Raw genomic sequence first — 17,680 nt, forward strand, 5'->3', positions numbered from 1 at the left:
TAGCTTTACAACAGGGGACAGAACCTCATCAGGGTGCAGCTAGGACATATGCAGAATGGCTGAAGGCCACGTACTAATTGCATCTGATGAAGGGGTGTGCTGTCCTACAGGAAACATCACAGAGTATCACAACTCAAAGCCTTCCACATGACACAGAGGGACAGATACATGCACATTTACACAGACCAAAACAGAATAGTGGGAATAACAATTTTATTGTGGGGTTTCTTACTACCAGTACAGAATAATCAACATCTGACTCACGACACTATATGCTCAACTTGCTAGTTTTCTGAAAAATAGCTCTGAGACTGAACACACAGACCCTGCTGAGCACCCCTCTGATATCTGATCTTTGGATGCCTAGTAACTCTGCCACACTTGGAATACATCAGACTCATGGGCAGGCATTTGCCCCACTCCTGTACTGATCACAGGGCATTTAATTTGGCCACTGCTAGGGATAGGATCATGGACTAGATGGGCTCTTGTTCAGATCCAGTACAGAATGTTTTCTCTTTTCTTTGTTATCTACTGGAAACTCTGACCATCTTTAACAAATCGTTAGGTGCCTCCTTTGCAGGAGTGACCAGGACTCCTGTTTTAATTAATCTGTGGTCCCTAAAACAGCATAACTATTTTTCATTGTTTTTTTCAATGTCACGGTCCAACTCAGCAAATAACTGTCAGCCCCCTCCCTGTCACTACCCCAGGTGATGTTTTTTTGGTAGTGGAGGCTCTGAGATACCACTTTGCCTAGAAATCCCCTTGAAAAAAGTAGGTTACTGCCTTTTACAGGTTTTCATGTATAATAAAAAAGTTTTTTCTTTTCTTTCAATCTGCCAGCACTTAGTAAAGACTTTTGACATGTGAAGATAGAAGGGAACTTAATTGCACACTTGGTTCTGACACTTTCCTTTGTCAAAATACAAGAACTTTTAAGATGAACTTTTTCAACAGGTAGAAAGTAGAGGTTGGAGGAAGGAGAGAGGAGCAGTGCTGACAGGGCCGACTGGGGATAGTAGATTGTTTAGAAGCCAAAATGACTGACTGTTTTCAGTTGTTGAAAGGAACTGTTTTTCCTCTAAGGACCCGATTCATTAAAACTGTATGCTGCATTTACATACATTTCTGCTGAATACTTCTCTTTGCCTGAAAGGCTAAGATGATGCTGTCTTTTCAAGCAGTCAGTGTCTAGGTCCGTACAGATGACAAGCATTTACAGCAATCAGGCTTGGATGAAGTCCAGCAGCACAGCAGGAAATAGTTTTCTGCATGTCCTCTCCTTTTAGTCAGGAGAGAGCTGTGGTATCCAAAGTCTATGTCCAAAACTTGCAGGACAACAGTGATATAAAGGGTAAAAACGGGTTAATATAGTTCCCTTGCTTTTTACTGGGCAATGAAGGACCTTCTAAAGACCAAGAAGATTACTTTACCCAATTATTTTCCATTATGCCTCTGTCCCAATGGTCAAGAGTGACAAGGTGGTAATGAAAAACTTGAACTTTATGTAGGACTGGATGTGCAAAGAGTCTTCTAACAGAAATCATGGACCACAGAGATGCTCTGTCATATTAGAAACCGTTCTCAGGGACAGTGATTGCATCTGTGCTAACAGAGTAAACCATGCACACACTGAGTCATCATATTGCAATTGTCCATATTATTAAAATGTTAGAATGGCTTCTTGAACTCTCCCCGTTATCTTCTGGGCATGTTTTGGGAGACAGCCCACACCAGGGTCCATTTTCAGGAAGACAAGCTGTTTGAGAAGCTAGAAGTGCATAACTAAGCAGCCCTTATCAGATGGTGACAATTTGCGTGAGGATATGAGAATGACCCCTGACACTGCTTACTTTACTCAGTGGCACTGTTTACTGTATTACATGTATTCACTGTGACCAACATTGGCTCCTACTGAGTGTCAGGCTAGCATCTGGGAACCTAACTGAGTGTCCTGACACTCTGGTGGGCATCATGACCTCCTGACCTCTCATTAAATGCCAGATTTCCAGTACAGTCAGTGCAGAATGGTACGCTCGTTTGGAGAAGTCCTGAGAAAGAGATTGAGGCACCTCTTCTTTTTTTTTAATTAACTATCATAAACGAATTGAAAGTAAGTAATGTCTTTATACATCCACAGTCCAGATAGTACTCTTCTGAAGGCATGCACTAAATGAACCTGGTTTGCTTTCTTCTTTTACAAAGTACATTGGTAGAATATTCCTAGACTTATTTGCCCAATACAACGATGTCACAAGAATGACAAGAATTTATTTTCAGATCTCTCCTAGTGTTAAGTCCTATATAGGGGTATACCAGGAGATATTTTTAACCCTCAAGTGCTGAGGCAGCCTCAGAAGCCTGAGGGAAGACCTGAGAAGGATATGGACGACAGCAAGCCCATCCGTTCTTTCCAAAGATGTTGTGTTACTATGCAGATGGGAGACCAGGCAAGACAGAGCCTGAATTCCCTTTACAAGGTGCCGAACTGGGGTCCCAGGTCCTACCTACTGAAAGTGTGTGTTGCCCAGGAAACCATCATCAAGAAAAAGTGGAGATGATGAGATTTGCCTCACTTGCCAGTCTGTTGTGTAGGCACTGACAGCTGAGTTCCTCCTACAGTCACTAGCGAGAAAGAGGCACTGTTAGGATGCAAGTCCTCTGGACTGCTATAGACATCTACTTTAGGTTGCCTGATAACATTGGAGAAATGTAAAACAATTTAATGAATGTTTCAATAAGAAATTTAAATACTGCCACTGGAATGAATTCTCCATCTGGGCAGACCTGTGGGAGAGGTCTTAGTTGAGAATCCACCACTTCTTCTGCACCAGACTCTACAAGGAAGCAGAGTATGGACACAAAATGGAAACTAGGAGAGCAAAGGCAGCATTTTCCTTCACAACTCCTAAGTCCTCCATTTGTCTTAGGAGTTGGTGGTCACAAGGACAAGGCCAAAATAGCCAAGACTTCTGTTTGCAGATAAATGAATGACACAAGCAAATGAACAAGTAGTGAGGTATTTACACAAAGTCTTCAGGCATATTCAAACACTAGTTCATCATTTTCTTTAACCGTAACCCTTTCTTCTAATGTAGATGAGCTAAGCCAGACTTAACACTGCCAAACTGGGTCCAATTCAGGAGAGAAATCGCATTTTAAAATGTCATTGTTAATAAGATTCCCGAGGAGAACTAGTCATGTTCAAGAGATTCTGTATGTTGCTGGCCCTGAGAATTTGGGGCAGAAAGTCAAGAGGGGGATTCATTTGCCTTTAGTTTCTTTAACAGTGCCTCTGCCAAGCATTTCTGTTACAAATGAGATCACTCAGGATAAGGTGACAGCATTACAAGAATCAATTTTATAGAAAGGATTACACATGTCTTATTTAAGGATTTCCACTTTCATTTTAGACAAATATGTAAAGAATTCCAAGACCTTCTAAGTCAAGACAGATCACCCCTCGGATCCTCCAGACCGACTCCAATATTAGACCTCGACATCCAGAGACATTTAACACATTTCAGGTATGATTTTGACTCAGAAATTATTAACTAAAATCCATAATTTTGTGAAAGACTAAATACGATATTATAATGGTATTTGTTCCCTTATCTAGAAGACTATAACGTTCATACATTACTGTACCTGTTCATACATCATACTGTACCTGTGCTTGTTAAAAGCTCATGTTTGCCCAGCAATGTAGTTCAGGTTAGTTGCATTCACCCTGCTTCTAAGACCACAGGCTGAGTTTGAATAAGCCATTTTCTACATCTGCTGGCCAAATCTTCCCATCTGGCCAGAAAGTTGCCTTGCTCTAAATGTGAGCAAAATCATAAGCCAACCAACAAAGAGAATGGTCCAGAAATGTAGAAACTCAAGTTCAAAGCCAAAATGACAATACTGATAAATCAAAGTAGCAATTAAAAAAATGCAATTAGGCAGCATCTTTACCAATTAACTAAATAGTTCCAGAGCCTTCTTTATGCTACTGAGACCATTTGACATTATCTTACCATGACCATACTACTAACACTTTGACCTTCAAAGCAGACTGGCCTCAAAGCAGACTACCTACTGGAACCGTCTCACTGCAGTCAACACCCTGGAATATATTTAGACTCAGTTTCTCGGCCCATGCTCTAGCAATATTTACTTTACTGGTGTAGACAGCCTAAGATGATTTTATGAAGACAAGGACCCATGGTGCATGTACACCAAGTCCAAACTTCATCAGGATTTTATGCAAGTTATGGATAAAAGTGTATAGAAAGTTTGAGATCAGAAAGATTTATTAGACCAGGAATTGATGTGCCATTTCACGTTTTTGCTTTAGGCTATGTGCTAGATACTATCAAGAGTGAGCTGGGAATTTTCAGAGGGCCACTTTGAAATAGTGAGGTCATCTAAGACGTTTATCAAAGATAAGCGTGAGGAAACATCCTAGAGATGCTTCTTTCTTTGCTCGGACCAAAGAGGGAAATACATGACTTGCTGAGGCTACAGATTTATTTTTTTTTTTATAGCCATTAGCTGGTATCTGCAAAAATCAACATGTAAAGAATTGTTTCAAAGAGCTGGTGACAGACCAAACAGATTTGTTAGTCCTGTAAAGCCTCAGAATGAGGTTGCACGTTCTTTAGCACAGCCAGCTATGCCACTCTTCCTTCATTGGCTGTGCAGACTTTTGTGCCCCAACATCTCAACATCTTTTAGTTAGCAAGATTCTGATAAAGCATGAAGCACCTACCATGCCCGGTTCACAAATGTGCACGTTCCTGTTTATGCTTCCACATTACTTGTGTGCATCCTATACATGGACAAACACATCTAGACAAACACCACTTCTATTCTCATGCAGTGATGCACACACATATGTATACCACCTATGTCTAGGTATAATTTCTCTTATACACACACACACATACACTCTCCAAAATGCCTGACTACACTTGCACACCAAGGAAGACATACTTATTTATACGGGATACTCATAGATGGATTTTAATGGGCTACCTAGGCTTGTGGAAAAATAAATAATTCCTCATTACATGCACACAAAGTAAACGTGAAACAAGGCAACTAATCCCCAGGGATTCTTGTCTTTAAAGAAGAAATAGCAGTCAGGATAAAATGCTGAAGACTTCAGCTACAAAAGCTGTCAACCGGTACAGCTCCCACCCTTCTTTCTTTGCTTCACTTCAGAAGATTAGTGTACAAAGCTTCTGTAGGCAGCTTCTGGATCATTCAGTGCTTTCTTTCATGCCTGCTGTAGGCAATAAATGTTGGACTGAAGATAGGCACCCAGAAGAGCACAGGTCTCGATCCTACACAGATGCTTCCTTGGGCTTGAATCAGACAGCATTCTCTGATGTCTGTGCTTGGAGAATGATGAGTGCTGCCAGACCCAGAGGCTGAGCTGAGACCATGTTCCTTTTCCATCTACTGTAGAGCAGATGAGGTCAGATTCAGCTTCTGACCCAGACTTCTAACCCTATTCATCTATGTGTTGGTGCTTCCATTTCAGCCAGGTGTATAACTTCTGCTGTAGTCTCTAGAAATCTCATCTGTAAACTCCATGAAGTCTGCATTACAATTAAACAGGCTTAACATAGACATCTACATTAGTGTGACTTCAATTTCTCTCTGAACTCTGTTGACTGAACAGTCTGGTATCGATCTCCAGCTGAATGGGAACTCAGCCAGCCAGTACATGCTAGAGACTTGCATTGTAAATATCTAAATCTAGTGTAGAGAAAAAAAATCCCTTCCTCTAAATCTGACAGCCTTCACAGCTAGGTTATCTGAACCACTTCTACCACTACCTAGTACATGCCTAATGCTAAGAATCAAACATTCAAAGTACAGTGGCCTCCACATCTCTGATCATAGGTTCCACCTAAGATCAGATTTCCAAAAGTACAGATTTTCATTTATTACAATGAAATGAACACAATTATCATGTGTCTATATCTATAGATAAAGAAATTTGCAACTGTATCCCAGGGAAGGATTTGGCCTTAGTTCCATACTCATTGTCAAATACTCTGATGACATCTACAGTAGTAAGTCTAAAATTGGACTGTCTGGATAAGTGATTGGCTCTGATTCTACACATGAATTTAATGTTATTTATGATCAAACCACCAAAGAGCTATTGGTGTTCTACAAATACATCTTGCAGAGGAGAAATACATCTGGAGCAGTGACTCCAGATAGTCATCGCAAAGTTTATATCATGCTTTTTCAATCTTTATTTCTATCTGTATTGCAGAAGTGTGAGCTTTCTCACAATAAGTTCTCTGTCTCTATGCTGTATAAAACTCTAGATTGGGATGCAGCCAAAATATTATGTTTGCCAAGGACAAGCACAGTCTTTCACTGGAATCTCTGACAAGGTTTTGTGGATGTTTTTAGCACGTGTGTATATATGCTTATGCATATGATGTCAGAAAGTCAAAGAGATATTTTTATGACCAGAAAAATTCAGAGGACTCACAGAAATCTTTATTATTAGAACAATTTCTAAGATAATGAAGGATTTTTAAAAAAAACTATAATATCTGTTACCTACAGCAGAATCAGACCTCCAGTACCTTGGGGTAAAAGAGAATTTTCTTCAAGAATAAATTATCCTACAGCTAGTACGTCTATAGTTATGTGCTCCCCTTGCTTGCAGTGTTACTTGCTCAATGTTAATAATTAAGACCAGGGTTCACAGATTGGAAAAGGTCAGATCAAAGCAGTGTTTCCGCTTCCTCTGTTTTAAATCTTCCAGCCCACTCTTCTCTCTGAAGTTTCTCCACTGAGTCCCAGTTCATCAAGATCTGTTAACATGTGTCCAACCCAAAGTACAGGATAGCCTCCATGAACATATCAGAATCGCTGGGTTTGCTCAAACTCCAAACTCAAAGTTCATACAAAGCGTAAAACAGGGAAAATCTTCAAAAAGAGTTGCCAGTGAGCCTGAAAACTGCTGAGTTTTGCACAACTTTACCAGATATACAAAAACAAACCCAGACACTCTTCTACACACTCAGTACAACCATGTTTGTGCAGCTGCTCTTTGAGATGTCCATCTGACCTGAATACAAAAAATTCAGTGCTGCATGAGGAAAGATTTCTCAACATTGTTTGATTTAGAATAGACAATTCCATAGATCCTTACATTTGTAAAGCAACTATCATGCAATACCTGAGCCAGGGTAGTATTACATACGCTTTATTCTGGATTTTTCCCTTTTCATCTGAATATTTTGAAATATCTTACTGCAGAGAAATTATATTTATATTAGTAACTAATAGTAGAGTCAGGACACAGCCATGTACTGACTGCTTTTTTGCAGAAATCCTGAAGTTTTATTGTCGAAGAAAGAAAGAAAGAAAGGAAGGAAGGAAGAAAGAAAATATTTAGATAAACCTTAGTTTCTTTTCAAATGCCTTCTATTATTTACAATTCAGAAGTTCTTCTTCCATAAACCCCACAAAAGACCCCATGTGAGACTTCTGTGTACATGTGCATGTGTCTCTATGTGCAAGAGGGAAAAGCTGGCTTTTTAATTTCTCCTGAACTTAAACAACATTCAAATTCCAATGATGTCAGTAAAGCTGAGATTTCATCTTTATTTTCAGGGCAGAAAGGTTATACAAATCTCTCTTCAGCATTGTAAGTTAGTTGGTCTGGGATTCAGAAGAGGTAAAAGCGCCTCGTTTCATGCTCTGTGAGGGAGACCGTGTTCAATTATCCAAGTGATTAGAGCAAAAAAGGGGAGTGGAATAGTCAGAGAAAGCAAAAAGATGGATGTAAACAAAACACATACATAAGGCTTTGAGAATAATTCACTATAGAAAAGCTTGAAAATGCTGAACCAGAGTAATCCTGACCTACAACAGATGAAGACAATAATGCGAAGAGACGCAGGAGCTCTGAGACACCCACTCAGAGACGATATGGTGCAGGCAGTTGTGATGGAAAACAGTGAAGCCTTGGATAACCCAAAACACCCATAATCCTGCCACTAACTCAGCAGAGCTGAATGGTGACATTGCAGGCCAACAGTTTCTTCTGCTGAAGCTGGAACAATGCTCACCAGCACAAGTCCCATTTTTTTTTTCCTGATAATGGTGTGCAGGTATATCTTGACTGTAAAAAAGCATGTCAGTATGGGAAATGGTTTGGATTAATTTGTATATCACCCATCTCTCTGGTAGTTTTGAACTTCCCAAACATTTAATGCATTCAACCCTCTCCAGATCAGAGAATCAAAGCAGATGAACCAATCCCTTTCAGTTGCATAGATCCCTGCAGTAAAGAAGAGAAATGCTTCTGTCACATTTCAGAGAAAGAATGGAGACATGTAGAAATTAATATCCTGCAAAATATATGTGAAAACTAATCTATTAAGCTGTGTGGGTATGGCCCTGGACACTGGAACACAATTGTCTGTAATGTTTGATTGCTACCGTGGTTCCTTTGTATGTATTTCACACACACAGAATCACACACAGAATCGCTCGGTTGGAAAAGACTTCTGAGATCATCATGTCCAACCGTTCCTGTCTACCCACTAAACCATATCCTTAAGTACCTCATCTACCCGCTTTTTAAATACATCCAGGGATGGTGACTCCACCACCTCCCTGGGCAGTCTGTTCCAGCTTCATTTCTTTGTACTCTTTTAGTCCAAAACGATTCCCAGGCACAAATCGGTCTTATCTCAGTCAAGAGAAAGTTCTCACCTGGAAGCTTAGATATGACTGCTACTTTGCAGGTTGAAGTGTTTGAATAATGGAGATGAGGCCAGGCTACTCTAAATCATGCATGATCAGAGAGGGAGCCTGAGGAACTCTTCACTTTGCTAGTGCAGGTCTAGATGACTAAAGGCATCCTCTAGCTTCAGGTTAAGAACCTTAGGGTGATTTACCTGTCTGGTGAATCTAGGCATCTAGGGTCATTTTAGGTGTATAAGGACACACTATCTCACATTCATCTGCCACTCCTTCAGTTCAAGGATTTTTTGGTGAGTCCTGCATCACATCTACCAACCTTACAGATACTTTAAATGTCCCATGGCATCTCTGGTACTATGGGTGAATCTGTGTTCAGTTTCCATCCTTCCTCTTGAAGTTGTTCCCTTTTGCAGAGGAAAATTTAAGGCTGGACTGAGGATGAGAGTGCATGAGTATCATTATCTAATGTAGTGGCTTCTGCATTAAACCAAAGCTAACTTCTTCATCTAGGATCCTGCTTTATTAATTTCACACTTAAGTCTGTTGATAAAGTATCAAACTAGCCTTCAAACTAAGGATCAGAATTTAGGACATTCCTCAAACTGGACAAAATGTCCAACACTAAGTTAGTATTTTTCTTCATTTTAAACCCTCCCTCTCTCCTGTTGAATGAAGAGAGTATGTATATACTTCCCTCTTCCATTCCACTGTTATATCTGAGCTTCCCAGAGATTCAGCTGGGAACCCAAAAGTCACACTGGCATATGTCTTCTTGTCTTTGCCTTTATAACCTGTCCTTGCATCAAAAAAAGCTTTGATTTTTATTTTTTTTTAATTTTGGGCAGAAGTCTTTTTTTAGCTTCCCAAAATCACATGAAAACTAGAGTAACCAGAAAACGTACCAAAAATTACCCACATTCTGTGCTGGGTAAAAAAACACAACACAAAAATCTTACAAGAAGAAGACTTGCTGAGATTATACTCGAGATCTGTGTATGTTTCTTGGCTTACACATACAGACTCCCTGACCTTCTTAGACAGCCTCTTAGTCTCACTTTTTTCACTTGTAAAATTTGGTATAGACAAAAAAAACTTGTAAAATTGGTTAAAGACTTCAATGTCTGCATTTGGGACACTTGTGTCTGTAAGAATCTCTAGTATTTGGAAAGTTGAGATAGCCTACTAATGTCATCCACCATATAGGCAAAGATGAATATGTACTGATTACAGAAGTTATAATCCTTTAACTTCACGGTTACATTTCATCAAGATGCAAAAACACATCCAGATCATCTATCTTATGTATAAAAGATAAAGACAACAAAACAGCAAAGGGAAAACTACTTTCTTACAAGTGACACTTCTTTCAGTGCAGAAAACTTATAAAAACAGACAAAAAATAATAGACTCAGAATACTAGCTCCATATAATGAAAGCAATCAGCATCCTCACAAATTATTCTGTGTTTTGCCTAGCCATCCAGCTGTTATAAAACACCCTTCCTATGAAACTGTTTGAGACAAGAGTTTTGTCGTTTAGCTACTCTCTGAGCTTGGAACTGTCAGCCTCCTGCAAGTGCCTGGCATCACACTGACAAGGTGACATGAAAAGTGACAGGCAAGAAACCGGAGGCTCAGACTTTTGGAGCAGCAAGAAAGTAAAATCCTTCTTCCTGAAGAGTAAAAGAGAGCAATGAAATGGATTTTGAAGCTCAACATGTTGGGTTTTTTTTTAATTGTAACAAAGAGCCAAGCTCAAAGCCTTACTGGTGTGTTGCCTTTACAGATGTGCTTACTCCCCTTATATATTGTTCTCTCTTTTTTTATGCATCTTTGCTTATCAAGAGGTAGAGCAGGTGCTGTCATAATTCCAGTCATCCTGATTAGCAGCAGCAGCCTTCTGTTTGGATGAACAAACTGGAAGAAGCCTGGTGAGCAAGGAAGTTTGTGGTGAAACACCTCTGGTGCCCTCTAGAGTTCCTTCATTTCCATGATCTCTTTCAGTCTGGCTTTAGATTCAGCTAGCTTAGAGGGATAGCGCTGGTTCCTGGTGCTGAGGTATTAGTAATCAACAAATTGTTCCTTTCTTTTTCTTTATTTTTTTCCCTTATTTTCCGTGGCTTTTTATTTACCAAAGGTATTAGAGTTCCTTCCTTTAGGATTATTCCATCCCTTTTCCAGAGATTCCCTTTTAGATATTTCCACAAGGATTCAATCACCTTCTCCTGCTCTGCTGATGAACAGAATCTTTTTGTAAGGGTGTGAATTTAAAACATTGCAAATTATTTTTATCATAAGTCATATGATACCATATTCCCTTAAAGTCAAAATTTATGGAGTCAAGAGAACAGATGAGAATGTTCTCTTTTCTTTATCCTCTTTATTAACAAATAAGATCCATGCTTAGCAAGGAAAGAGCAAATATATGCTCAGCAAGGATGGAAAAATCTTGGAGGGGCTTGATTTCCTTTTCAGTCCAGTGCTGAATATTTCTTAAAATCGTTAAGGCACTCTCATGTTTCCCTCCAAAAAAAGAAATACCATCATTTACAAGTTACTAGGTTACAAATTCACATTGTCCCTTGTCATCAGCATGTTTATAATGCCTACTTCTTGGTCTTTCTCATTTGCAGTGGGCAATGGGACTTCTCAGCTACATTAGCTGAGAAAAGTCTATGCATGTTAACAAGTTGAATGAGTCAGATATGTTTCTCTACCTTCTTGTGGGGCAGAGATTCGACTGTTAACTAAGCAAAAGGAGAAACTAAAGGAGCTGATGGTGCTGTGGGGGACAGGCTCACTCTTTTTCACTAGTAACCAGGTTCTGCAGGTAGTGATGGACAGCAAGTCCACTTTTCATCTACAGTTAGGCAGAAGCTTGTACAACTTTTTCTCATTCAAAAACAGCAAGTCACAGTGCTATCTAGTGTTTTATTCGGACAATACAATATGTCATGCTGGAAACATTTCTTGGCCAGCACCCAAGGGCTTCTGTGAGTGCTGTGAGCACCACAGTCTTGTGGCTTAACCATAGCCATGGTCTTGGATGTTTCAGATATGTTCTCCAGGCAGCTCTTCTAGTGTGGAAAATCAATCCTAAGGTCTAAATTATAGAGCTGAAATAAAATATTTTGGAAATATGGGGCATCACCATTAGCTCTCTCTTCTTAGCTACTCCATTGCTTTTACACAAGGTAAAAGGTTTTCCTATCTGCTTAGGAAAACATGTCCTTAATACTCTTGTTCAGTTATGAACAGGAAACAAGCCTGAAAGTCTACTTTACAAGGCAACCTTTGTATATGCTTTTTGCCACTCTAATCATATAGACTACCTATCCTTGTCAGATATACTGGTCATCTTCCAATGTTCACCTTGACTTTCAGTATAATTTGTGCCATGGTTAGGCCTACTAACCTTCTGAAGTAAAGTTATCACAATTCAATTATCTAGGCAACCTTCACAGGACAGATCTTGAAATCACCAGAAGCACCTCAAAGTCAGTACAAGCACGTCTAACTTAGGATGTTACTTGTATCAGTTAAGAGATTCTAAGCTCTTTCCACTTCCTTTACAGCCATCAAAAGACGTATCAGATCTTATTATTTATCATCTGCCATGTGTTGTTAAATTTGGATAATCATGAAGTGGGTTTCATGTTCTGCGAAAGTCCAAGCAATAAGTTCGAGCTTGCTTTTTCTCCATTATTATTGTTTTAAAGTATTTATTTTAAACGAGGGTGTAAACATTCAGTGCAGATGACCTATTTCCCCCCCACAGAGAGGGAATCTGTTTCTTTTGCTGCATGTCGGAATTTCACCAGCCTGAGGTATGGAGGAGTCCTTGAGGTAGTTGCCAAATGAGAGTCCAAGCCTTCAGGCACACTTTTCACTTTTAAGTAACGCCATCATTAAAACATGAGTAGACATAATTGCATCATAGTACTGGGTGGAATTGCAGACAGGCCTGGATGTCCTTAAGCATAAGGATTTATAATATATTGGCCTGATATTCATTGCCTTCTTTCTCCAGCTCTTCATGCACAGTATTAAAACCTGGGATTTTAGCCTTATCTCTTAGAACAATAACATTACTATTTTATAGGAGTTGCAATGAGATGTACTACAAAGCTGAGAACACCCAGAAGACTCCATTATTTATTATTTTAAGTCCAAATGAAAGTATTACAATGAAAGCAACTTGTTTCATAGGTGTGAACTATACCAAAAGTGAACTAACTTCAGTGGGAGCTCAATTAGTCTGAAAAATCAGGCAACTAAATGTGACTTTCAGGAAATACATTTGAATGCTTTGCCATTAATCTTCTGTCTGTCAAGTCTGATTTAAATGTAAAATCAGATTTTCTCCCTAACTTTAAACTTACTTTCATCAGCAAAGGGAAATAATTGAATTTTTTTCAGATTTTTCAAAGACTTTCACTTGAAGAGAAATAAAGTTCACCAGAATTAGAGCAAGGGGAATTACTGATAAAACTGTAAGGTGAAGTAGAAGATCTCTCTTGGTCTTTTTATAATCATTATATAAAGCGAGGCTAAAAAAATATACCCTCACAGGAGCATGACAAGGAGAACTGGTCAGAAATTTTCCATAAAATATTTTTTCTCAATAAGATTAATGGGAAAATTAATAGGCTCTGCATATCCCCATCTGTGGAAAAGAATATATTCTTCAGGAACTGAAAGTAGAATTACTATGAGAGACTGCAGCACTATTTCACTAAAAAAGTGTTGGCTTTTTAATAAGAAATACAATGCTATCTTGAAAAACACTGTCATATTTGAGGATTAGCGGTACTTAAGAGGCTAAACTGTAAAGGAGATAGAACCCTAACTCACCTCACAAATTCTTTTTCTTATGAACACTAGTTTTCAGACCAGACGTTTAAGATTCTTCTCAGGATAAAATACCCGTATCTAGGTGTTTCAATGTAAGCTGCATGTCTAAGCTTCCTATGTAGTCAGTGAAGATCTTGGACAAGATATAGCTGTGTAAACAGTACCATGCACCATCTTTTTAGATACTATTAGGTATGTCATCTGTCCATTGCTGCTTTAAAAGAGTGCTGCTCTGCTGTAAGCCCTCTGCATTACGTGTTCACCTGATGCAGATGTCATAGGACATCTCAGACAGTACTGAACACACTTATTTATTCAACTTGATGGAGCACTTAGTGTAGCCAGAAGACTGGTGTATCTCACCATAAAGGAGGTCTATTTCATGTCTTAAATAATTCTCCTGACTTCTCTGTACCGAATAAAGTCACCTAAATTTTGGCATCTAGTATCATAAGGGTAACCAACATCAAAACATCTAGAAACAAGGTGGACTGAAGTCCTATATCATATCCAGCAACTCTATGCAGATGTCTCAGATTCAATAGGACATCTCAAATCACTGTAGACTCTTAAACGTAGGAAATTACATTAAGTCCTCTTCAATTGTAGTGGGAGTTTAGGTCCTGTTGATTTATACACCTACTAGTAGGCACCTATGTTTATGTACCTGAATATCATCAGACTTTGTCCCATTCTGGTGTTCTCTACAGTCTTGTTCAGCATTTGAAAAGTAAAGTTTTCTGTCCTTGTTCTTAGCCCTATAGATAATTTCTGAGCCAATCTTTGTAATTTTTCACTCTAGTGTTGCCACTTTGCTCTTAAGAGTATATTGAGCTGTCATATGAACAGGATATTATTCTGTTTGATCAGGAGCTGAAAGGTTCAAAAAGAGGAGGCCAGAAGATGTATTTTCTCTTCAATTATTTGTTAAGCTTACTATTTTCAACTACTGGAAATGAATGCCTGCAGATATTGCCAACTTTTAAAATAGATAAATTGTATTCTTTTGCATACAAGATCATAAATAACTTTATCTATTTCTCAGTATAGTAAGTTCTCTAAATCAAGACCCAGAAGTTCACACAAACAGTATAAAATCATGAGCTATTGTAACTAGTAGTGATACATTTGGATTTCCTTTTTCTTACTTTCTGTTATTGTAAGCTCCATCACATTTTCATTTCTCTGGACTTACGAAGGCTGGAAATGATGACAAATGCAACACAAATTCTTGAAATCAGCTGACTCCTAAAACGACTTGAAAGGGCTAAAAGTACCCTTATCTATATGCTACTGCTGATCTTGTTTTTACTGCTATTAAAAACATGACTTATGCTGATGTTGGTGATTTTTATATTCCTGGTATGACAGTCATTTCTAAAAATAAATAAAGTGAGATACGTTAACCTCTTTTTAATGCTAAATTTAAAAAAATCCAGATATTACTACAAGTTCAAACTTCAAGACTCAATACTTGAAGAACCATATGACATTATTAATTGATGTTTGCAAAACAGTCCTTGTAAATATTTAATTATAATTTTCCTCTCATTACTAACTGGAGATAAACATCAATTCCTGCTTTGAAATGTGCCTGGAGACTGATGGATAAACATTCTAAAAGTGAGTTATTTGTTAATAGCCTCTGAGAGACCTTTTATAAAAGACTGGGCCACTCTCAATCTGAAATTGAGAAATATTTCCAAACTGAGCTCTTATTTTTGATTAGGACTCTCATAAGTTTGGTATCATCCTTAGGATGCTGGTTTTACTAGCAAACAAGGTTGTCATCTCCAGCAAACAGAAAGATCACCCTAAAAGATATCTCAGAGCCTTTCCCATGTTTTGGTTGTATTTTTTGTTTGGTTGATTTTGTTTTGTTTTGTTTCGTTTTTAATAATTCCAGCATCCTGGTGATTCTCTATGTCCTGTATAACATCTTCTACCTTGGCCCCTATTTTTTCACTTTTTTCTAGAGTTGCTGGAAAGAATAAGACAAATTATGGAGTATATTAATGCAGTTGCCAGGCAGAGCTATAGTGCATTAATCTTATCTCAGTTTGGAGAAGCATTTCACTGCACACATTATCTGCCTAGTCACTTTAGATGTTTTGAGTATTGGCTTTCACCTGCAGATCCAGCAATGTGTAAGTTTCCCACAGGTTTCATCTCTCAGGATGTGAGGAGCACCACTGAAATTCAACTACTTTGCAATGCAGAAAAAAAAAAGAAAAAAAACCACAAAAAAACAAAATCCAACAAAAAAGCAAGCAAAATTAAGTGTTATCTTGAAAAAAACAACTTAGTTGGATGAAAAGTACAACAGGGTAAATCCATACCAATAAATTCAACTGCACCAGGGCAGTGTTGTTGGAACTTAGCTATTTTTACTATTAATTGGTTAGGATGGTCGATGAATTTAGCTTGGCTGAACTAGCTCTGTGTGAAACATTTCCAGGGCATTATTTGAACATTAGCATTGGCCAGGGACTATTCTCAATAAGCAGTTTAGATTCCAACCTGTTGGCTGCTCAAGGGGCGTAGCAGCACAGATATAGCCGAGGGTCAGAGATTGCATCTCGGCATTGCTTCATTTCCTAGCACAGATGCAGCCATGCTTCCAGACAGAATAATTGTGTCTTCTTGTCCAAGACTCTTATCCAGGAGAGTGAATAAAGCACACAGAATTGGTTTCGTTCCAATGCCCCCTGAGGAGGAGGCAGTCAAATCTTCTGGGATCAGGAAAGTAGCAATGCTGGACAGCCTAGGGCATGGACACTCTGTTGGCCTCTGAAGTCAACACCACTGTGTCAGTCTGCATCAGCCCAGGATATGTCCCACAGTGTTTCAGAACTGAGACTCCTACCAAAACCAACCTTTGAAGCTGTATGTAGTCTGTTCTTCTGCTCTACTCTCTTCTTTTTTGTTTCTCCCATAGGTAATAAATAGTTTAGGAAGCACATCTTGAATCTCACTATAGCAAAATGAATATACTGTAAACCCTTCGATGTATGTGAGTGCATTTATATTTATGTGCTTGTGTGTATTTCTTTTTTCTTTTTCTGTCTCCTTCCCATTTGTAGTTTGATCACTCATGGTTTTGGAACTCCTGCAATATGTGCTGCCCTAAGCACTTTCCAAACTGTTCTCAGTGAAATGCTGAACTACTTGGAAAAGCACACATCGCACAAAAACGGAGGAGCGGCGGAATCCGGCCAAGGACACGCCAACTCGGAGAAAGCCCCCCTGCGGAAAACTTCAGAGGCTGCTGTGAAAGAGGGCAAAACAGAAAAGACAGACTAGCTACATCAAACAGAATCTATTTCAAGAGAGTCTTGCTGCTGATATTTTTTTTAAATATATATATCATTGAGGGCGATTTATCTCCAGTGGACCAAATCCAAAAAAAAGGGGGAAAAAAGAAAAAAAAAAGAAAAAATAATTTAAAAAAAAAAGAAAAGAAAAAAGAGAAAGATTAAAACAGAGAGAAAGAGAGAGCGTGAGAGAGGAAAGTATTCAACCCTAAGAACAGCAGTGTACAGTAATTGTGTGATGAAATTGTCACTTTTTAAAAATTTATGTTGCTCTAAACTACTTTTTCGTGCACGTAGTATTTGATTGTTCTGAATGATACACTAATACTGTTTTTTATAAGCACTTCTGGACTTGGCTGAGGTGGCACGTGAAATTTGAAGCACTTTCTTCTCCAGCAGCACAGTTAGGGCCAGTTCATCAGTTGTGGGACATGCATTTCCAGCATCCTGGCTTTGCTTGCATGCCGGATAGATCGAAAGAAGGGCTTCCTCTGATCCATCGGAAATACCTGATCTACTCACCATTGAGAAAACAATATGGAAACCTGGCAAAAGAGGAATTCTTGAGTCATGAGATAAATGAGCCATTTGGTGTTGGGGGATGTTCATCCCCATGTGGGAATGTACAATAAAGCTGCACTGGAATGAGACCAGAACCTTTTGGGAATCTGTCCTGACCATTCAAGCAGCAGCCATGGTGTCTCTTGTGAAAAGAGCATGGTGGACTAAAATGAAAAAAAACCTTGATAGTTTCAATAAGAGCCCTGATCCCTCTGT

The 17,680-nt window shown here is 38.8% G+C and overlaps 1 protein-coding gene across 1 annotated transcript in view; it reads left to right on the forward strand.

The window, feature by feature from the left end:
- TFAP2D (transcription factor AP-2 delta (activating enhancer binding protein 2 delta)) overlaps positions 1 to 16,892 on the forward strand; it is a gene marked incomplete at its 5' end in the record, with an annotated part of 31,366 nt that extends 14,474 nt beyond the window's left edge. The window contains 2 exons of the mRNA XM_010192722.1: positions 3,417 to 3,530; positions 16,673 to 16,892. Coding sequence (XP_010191024.1) covers positions 3,417 to 3,530; positions 16,673 to 16,892 — 334 coding nt within the window. The remainder of the gene's footprint in view (positions 1 to 3,416; positions 3,531 to 16,672) is intronic.
- Positions 16,893 to 17,680: the final 788 nt, after the last annotated feature.

The sequence above is a fragment of the Mesitornis unicolor genome, unplaced genomic scaffold, assembly GCF_000695765.1.
Source record: "Mesitornis unicolor isolate BGI_N332 unplaced genomic scaffold, ASM69576v1 scaffold2949, whole genome shotgun sequence".
In the NCBI taxonomy this organism is placed as follows: Eukaryota; Metazoa; Chordata; class Aves; order Mesitornithiformes; family Mesitornithidae; genus Mesitornis; species Mesitornis unicolor.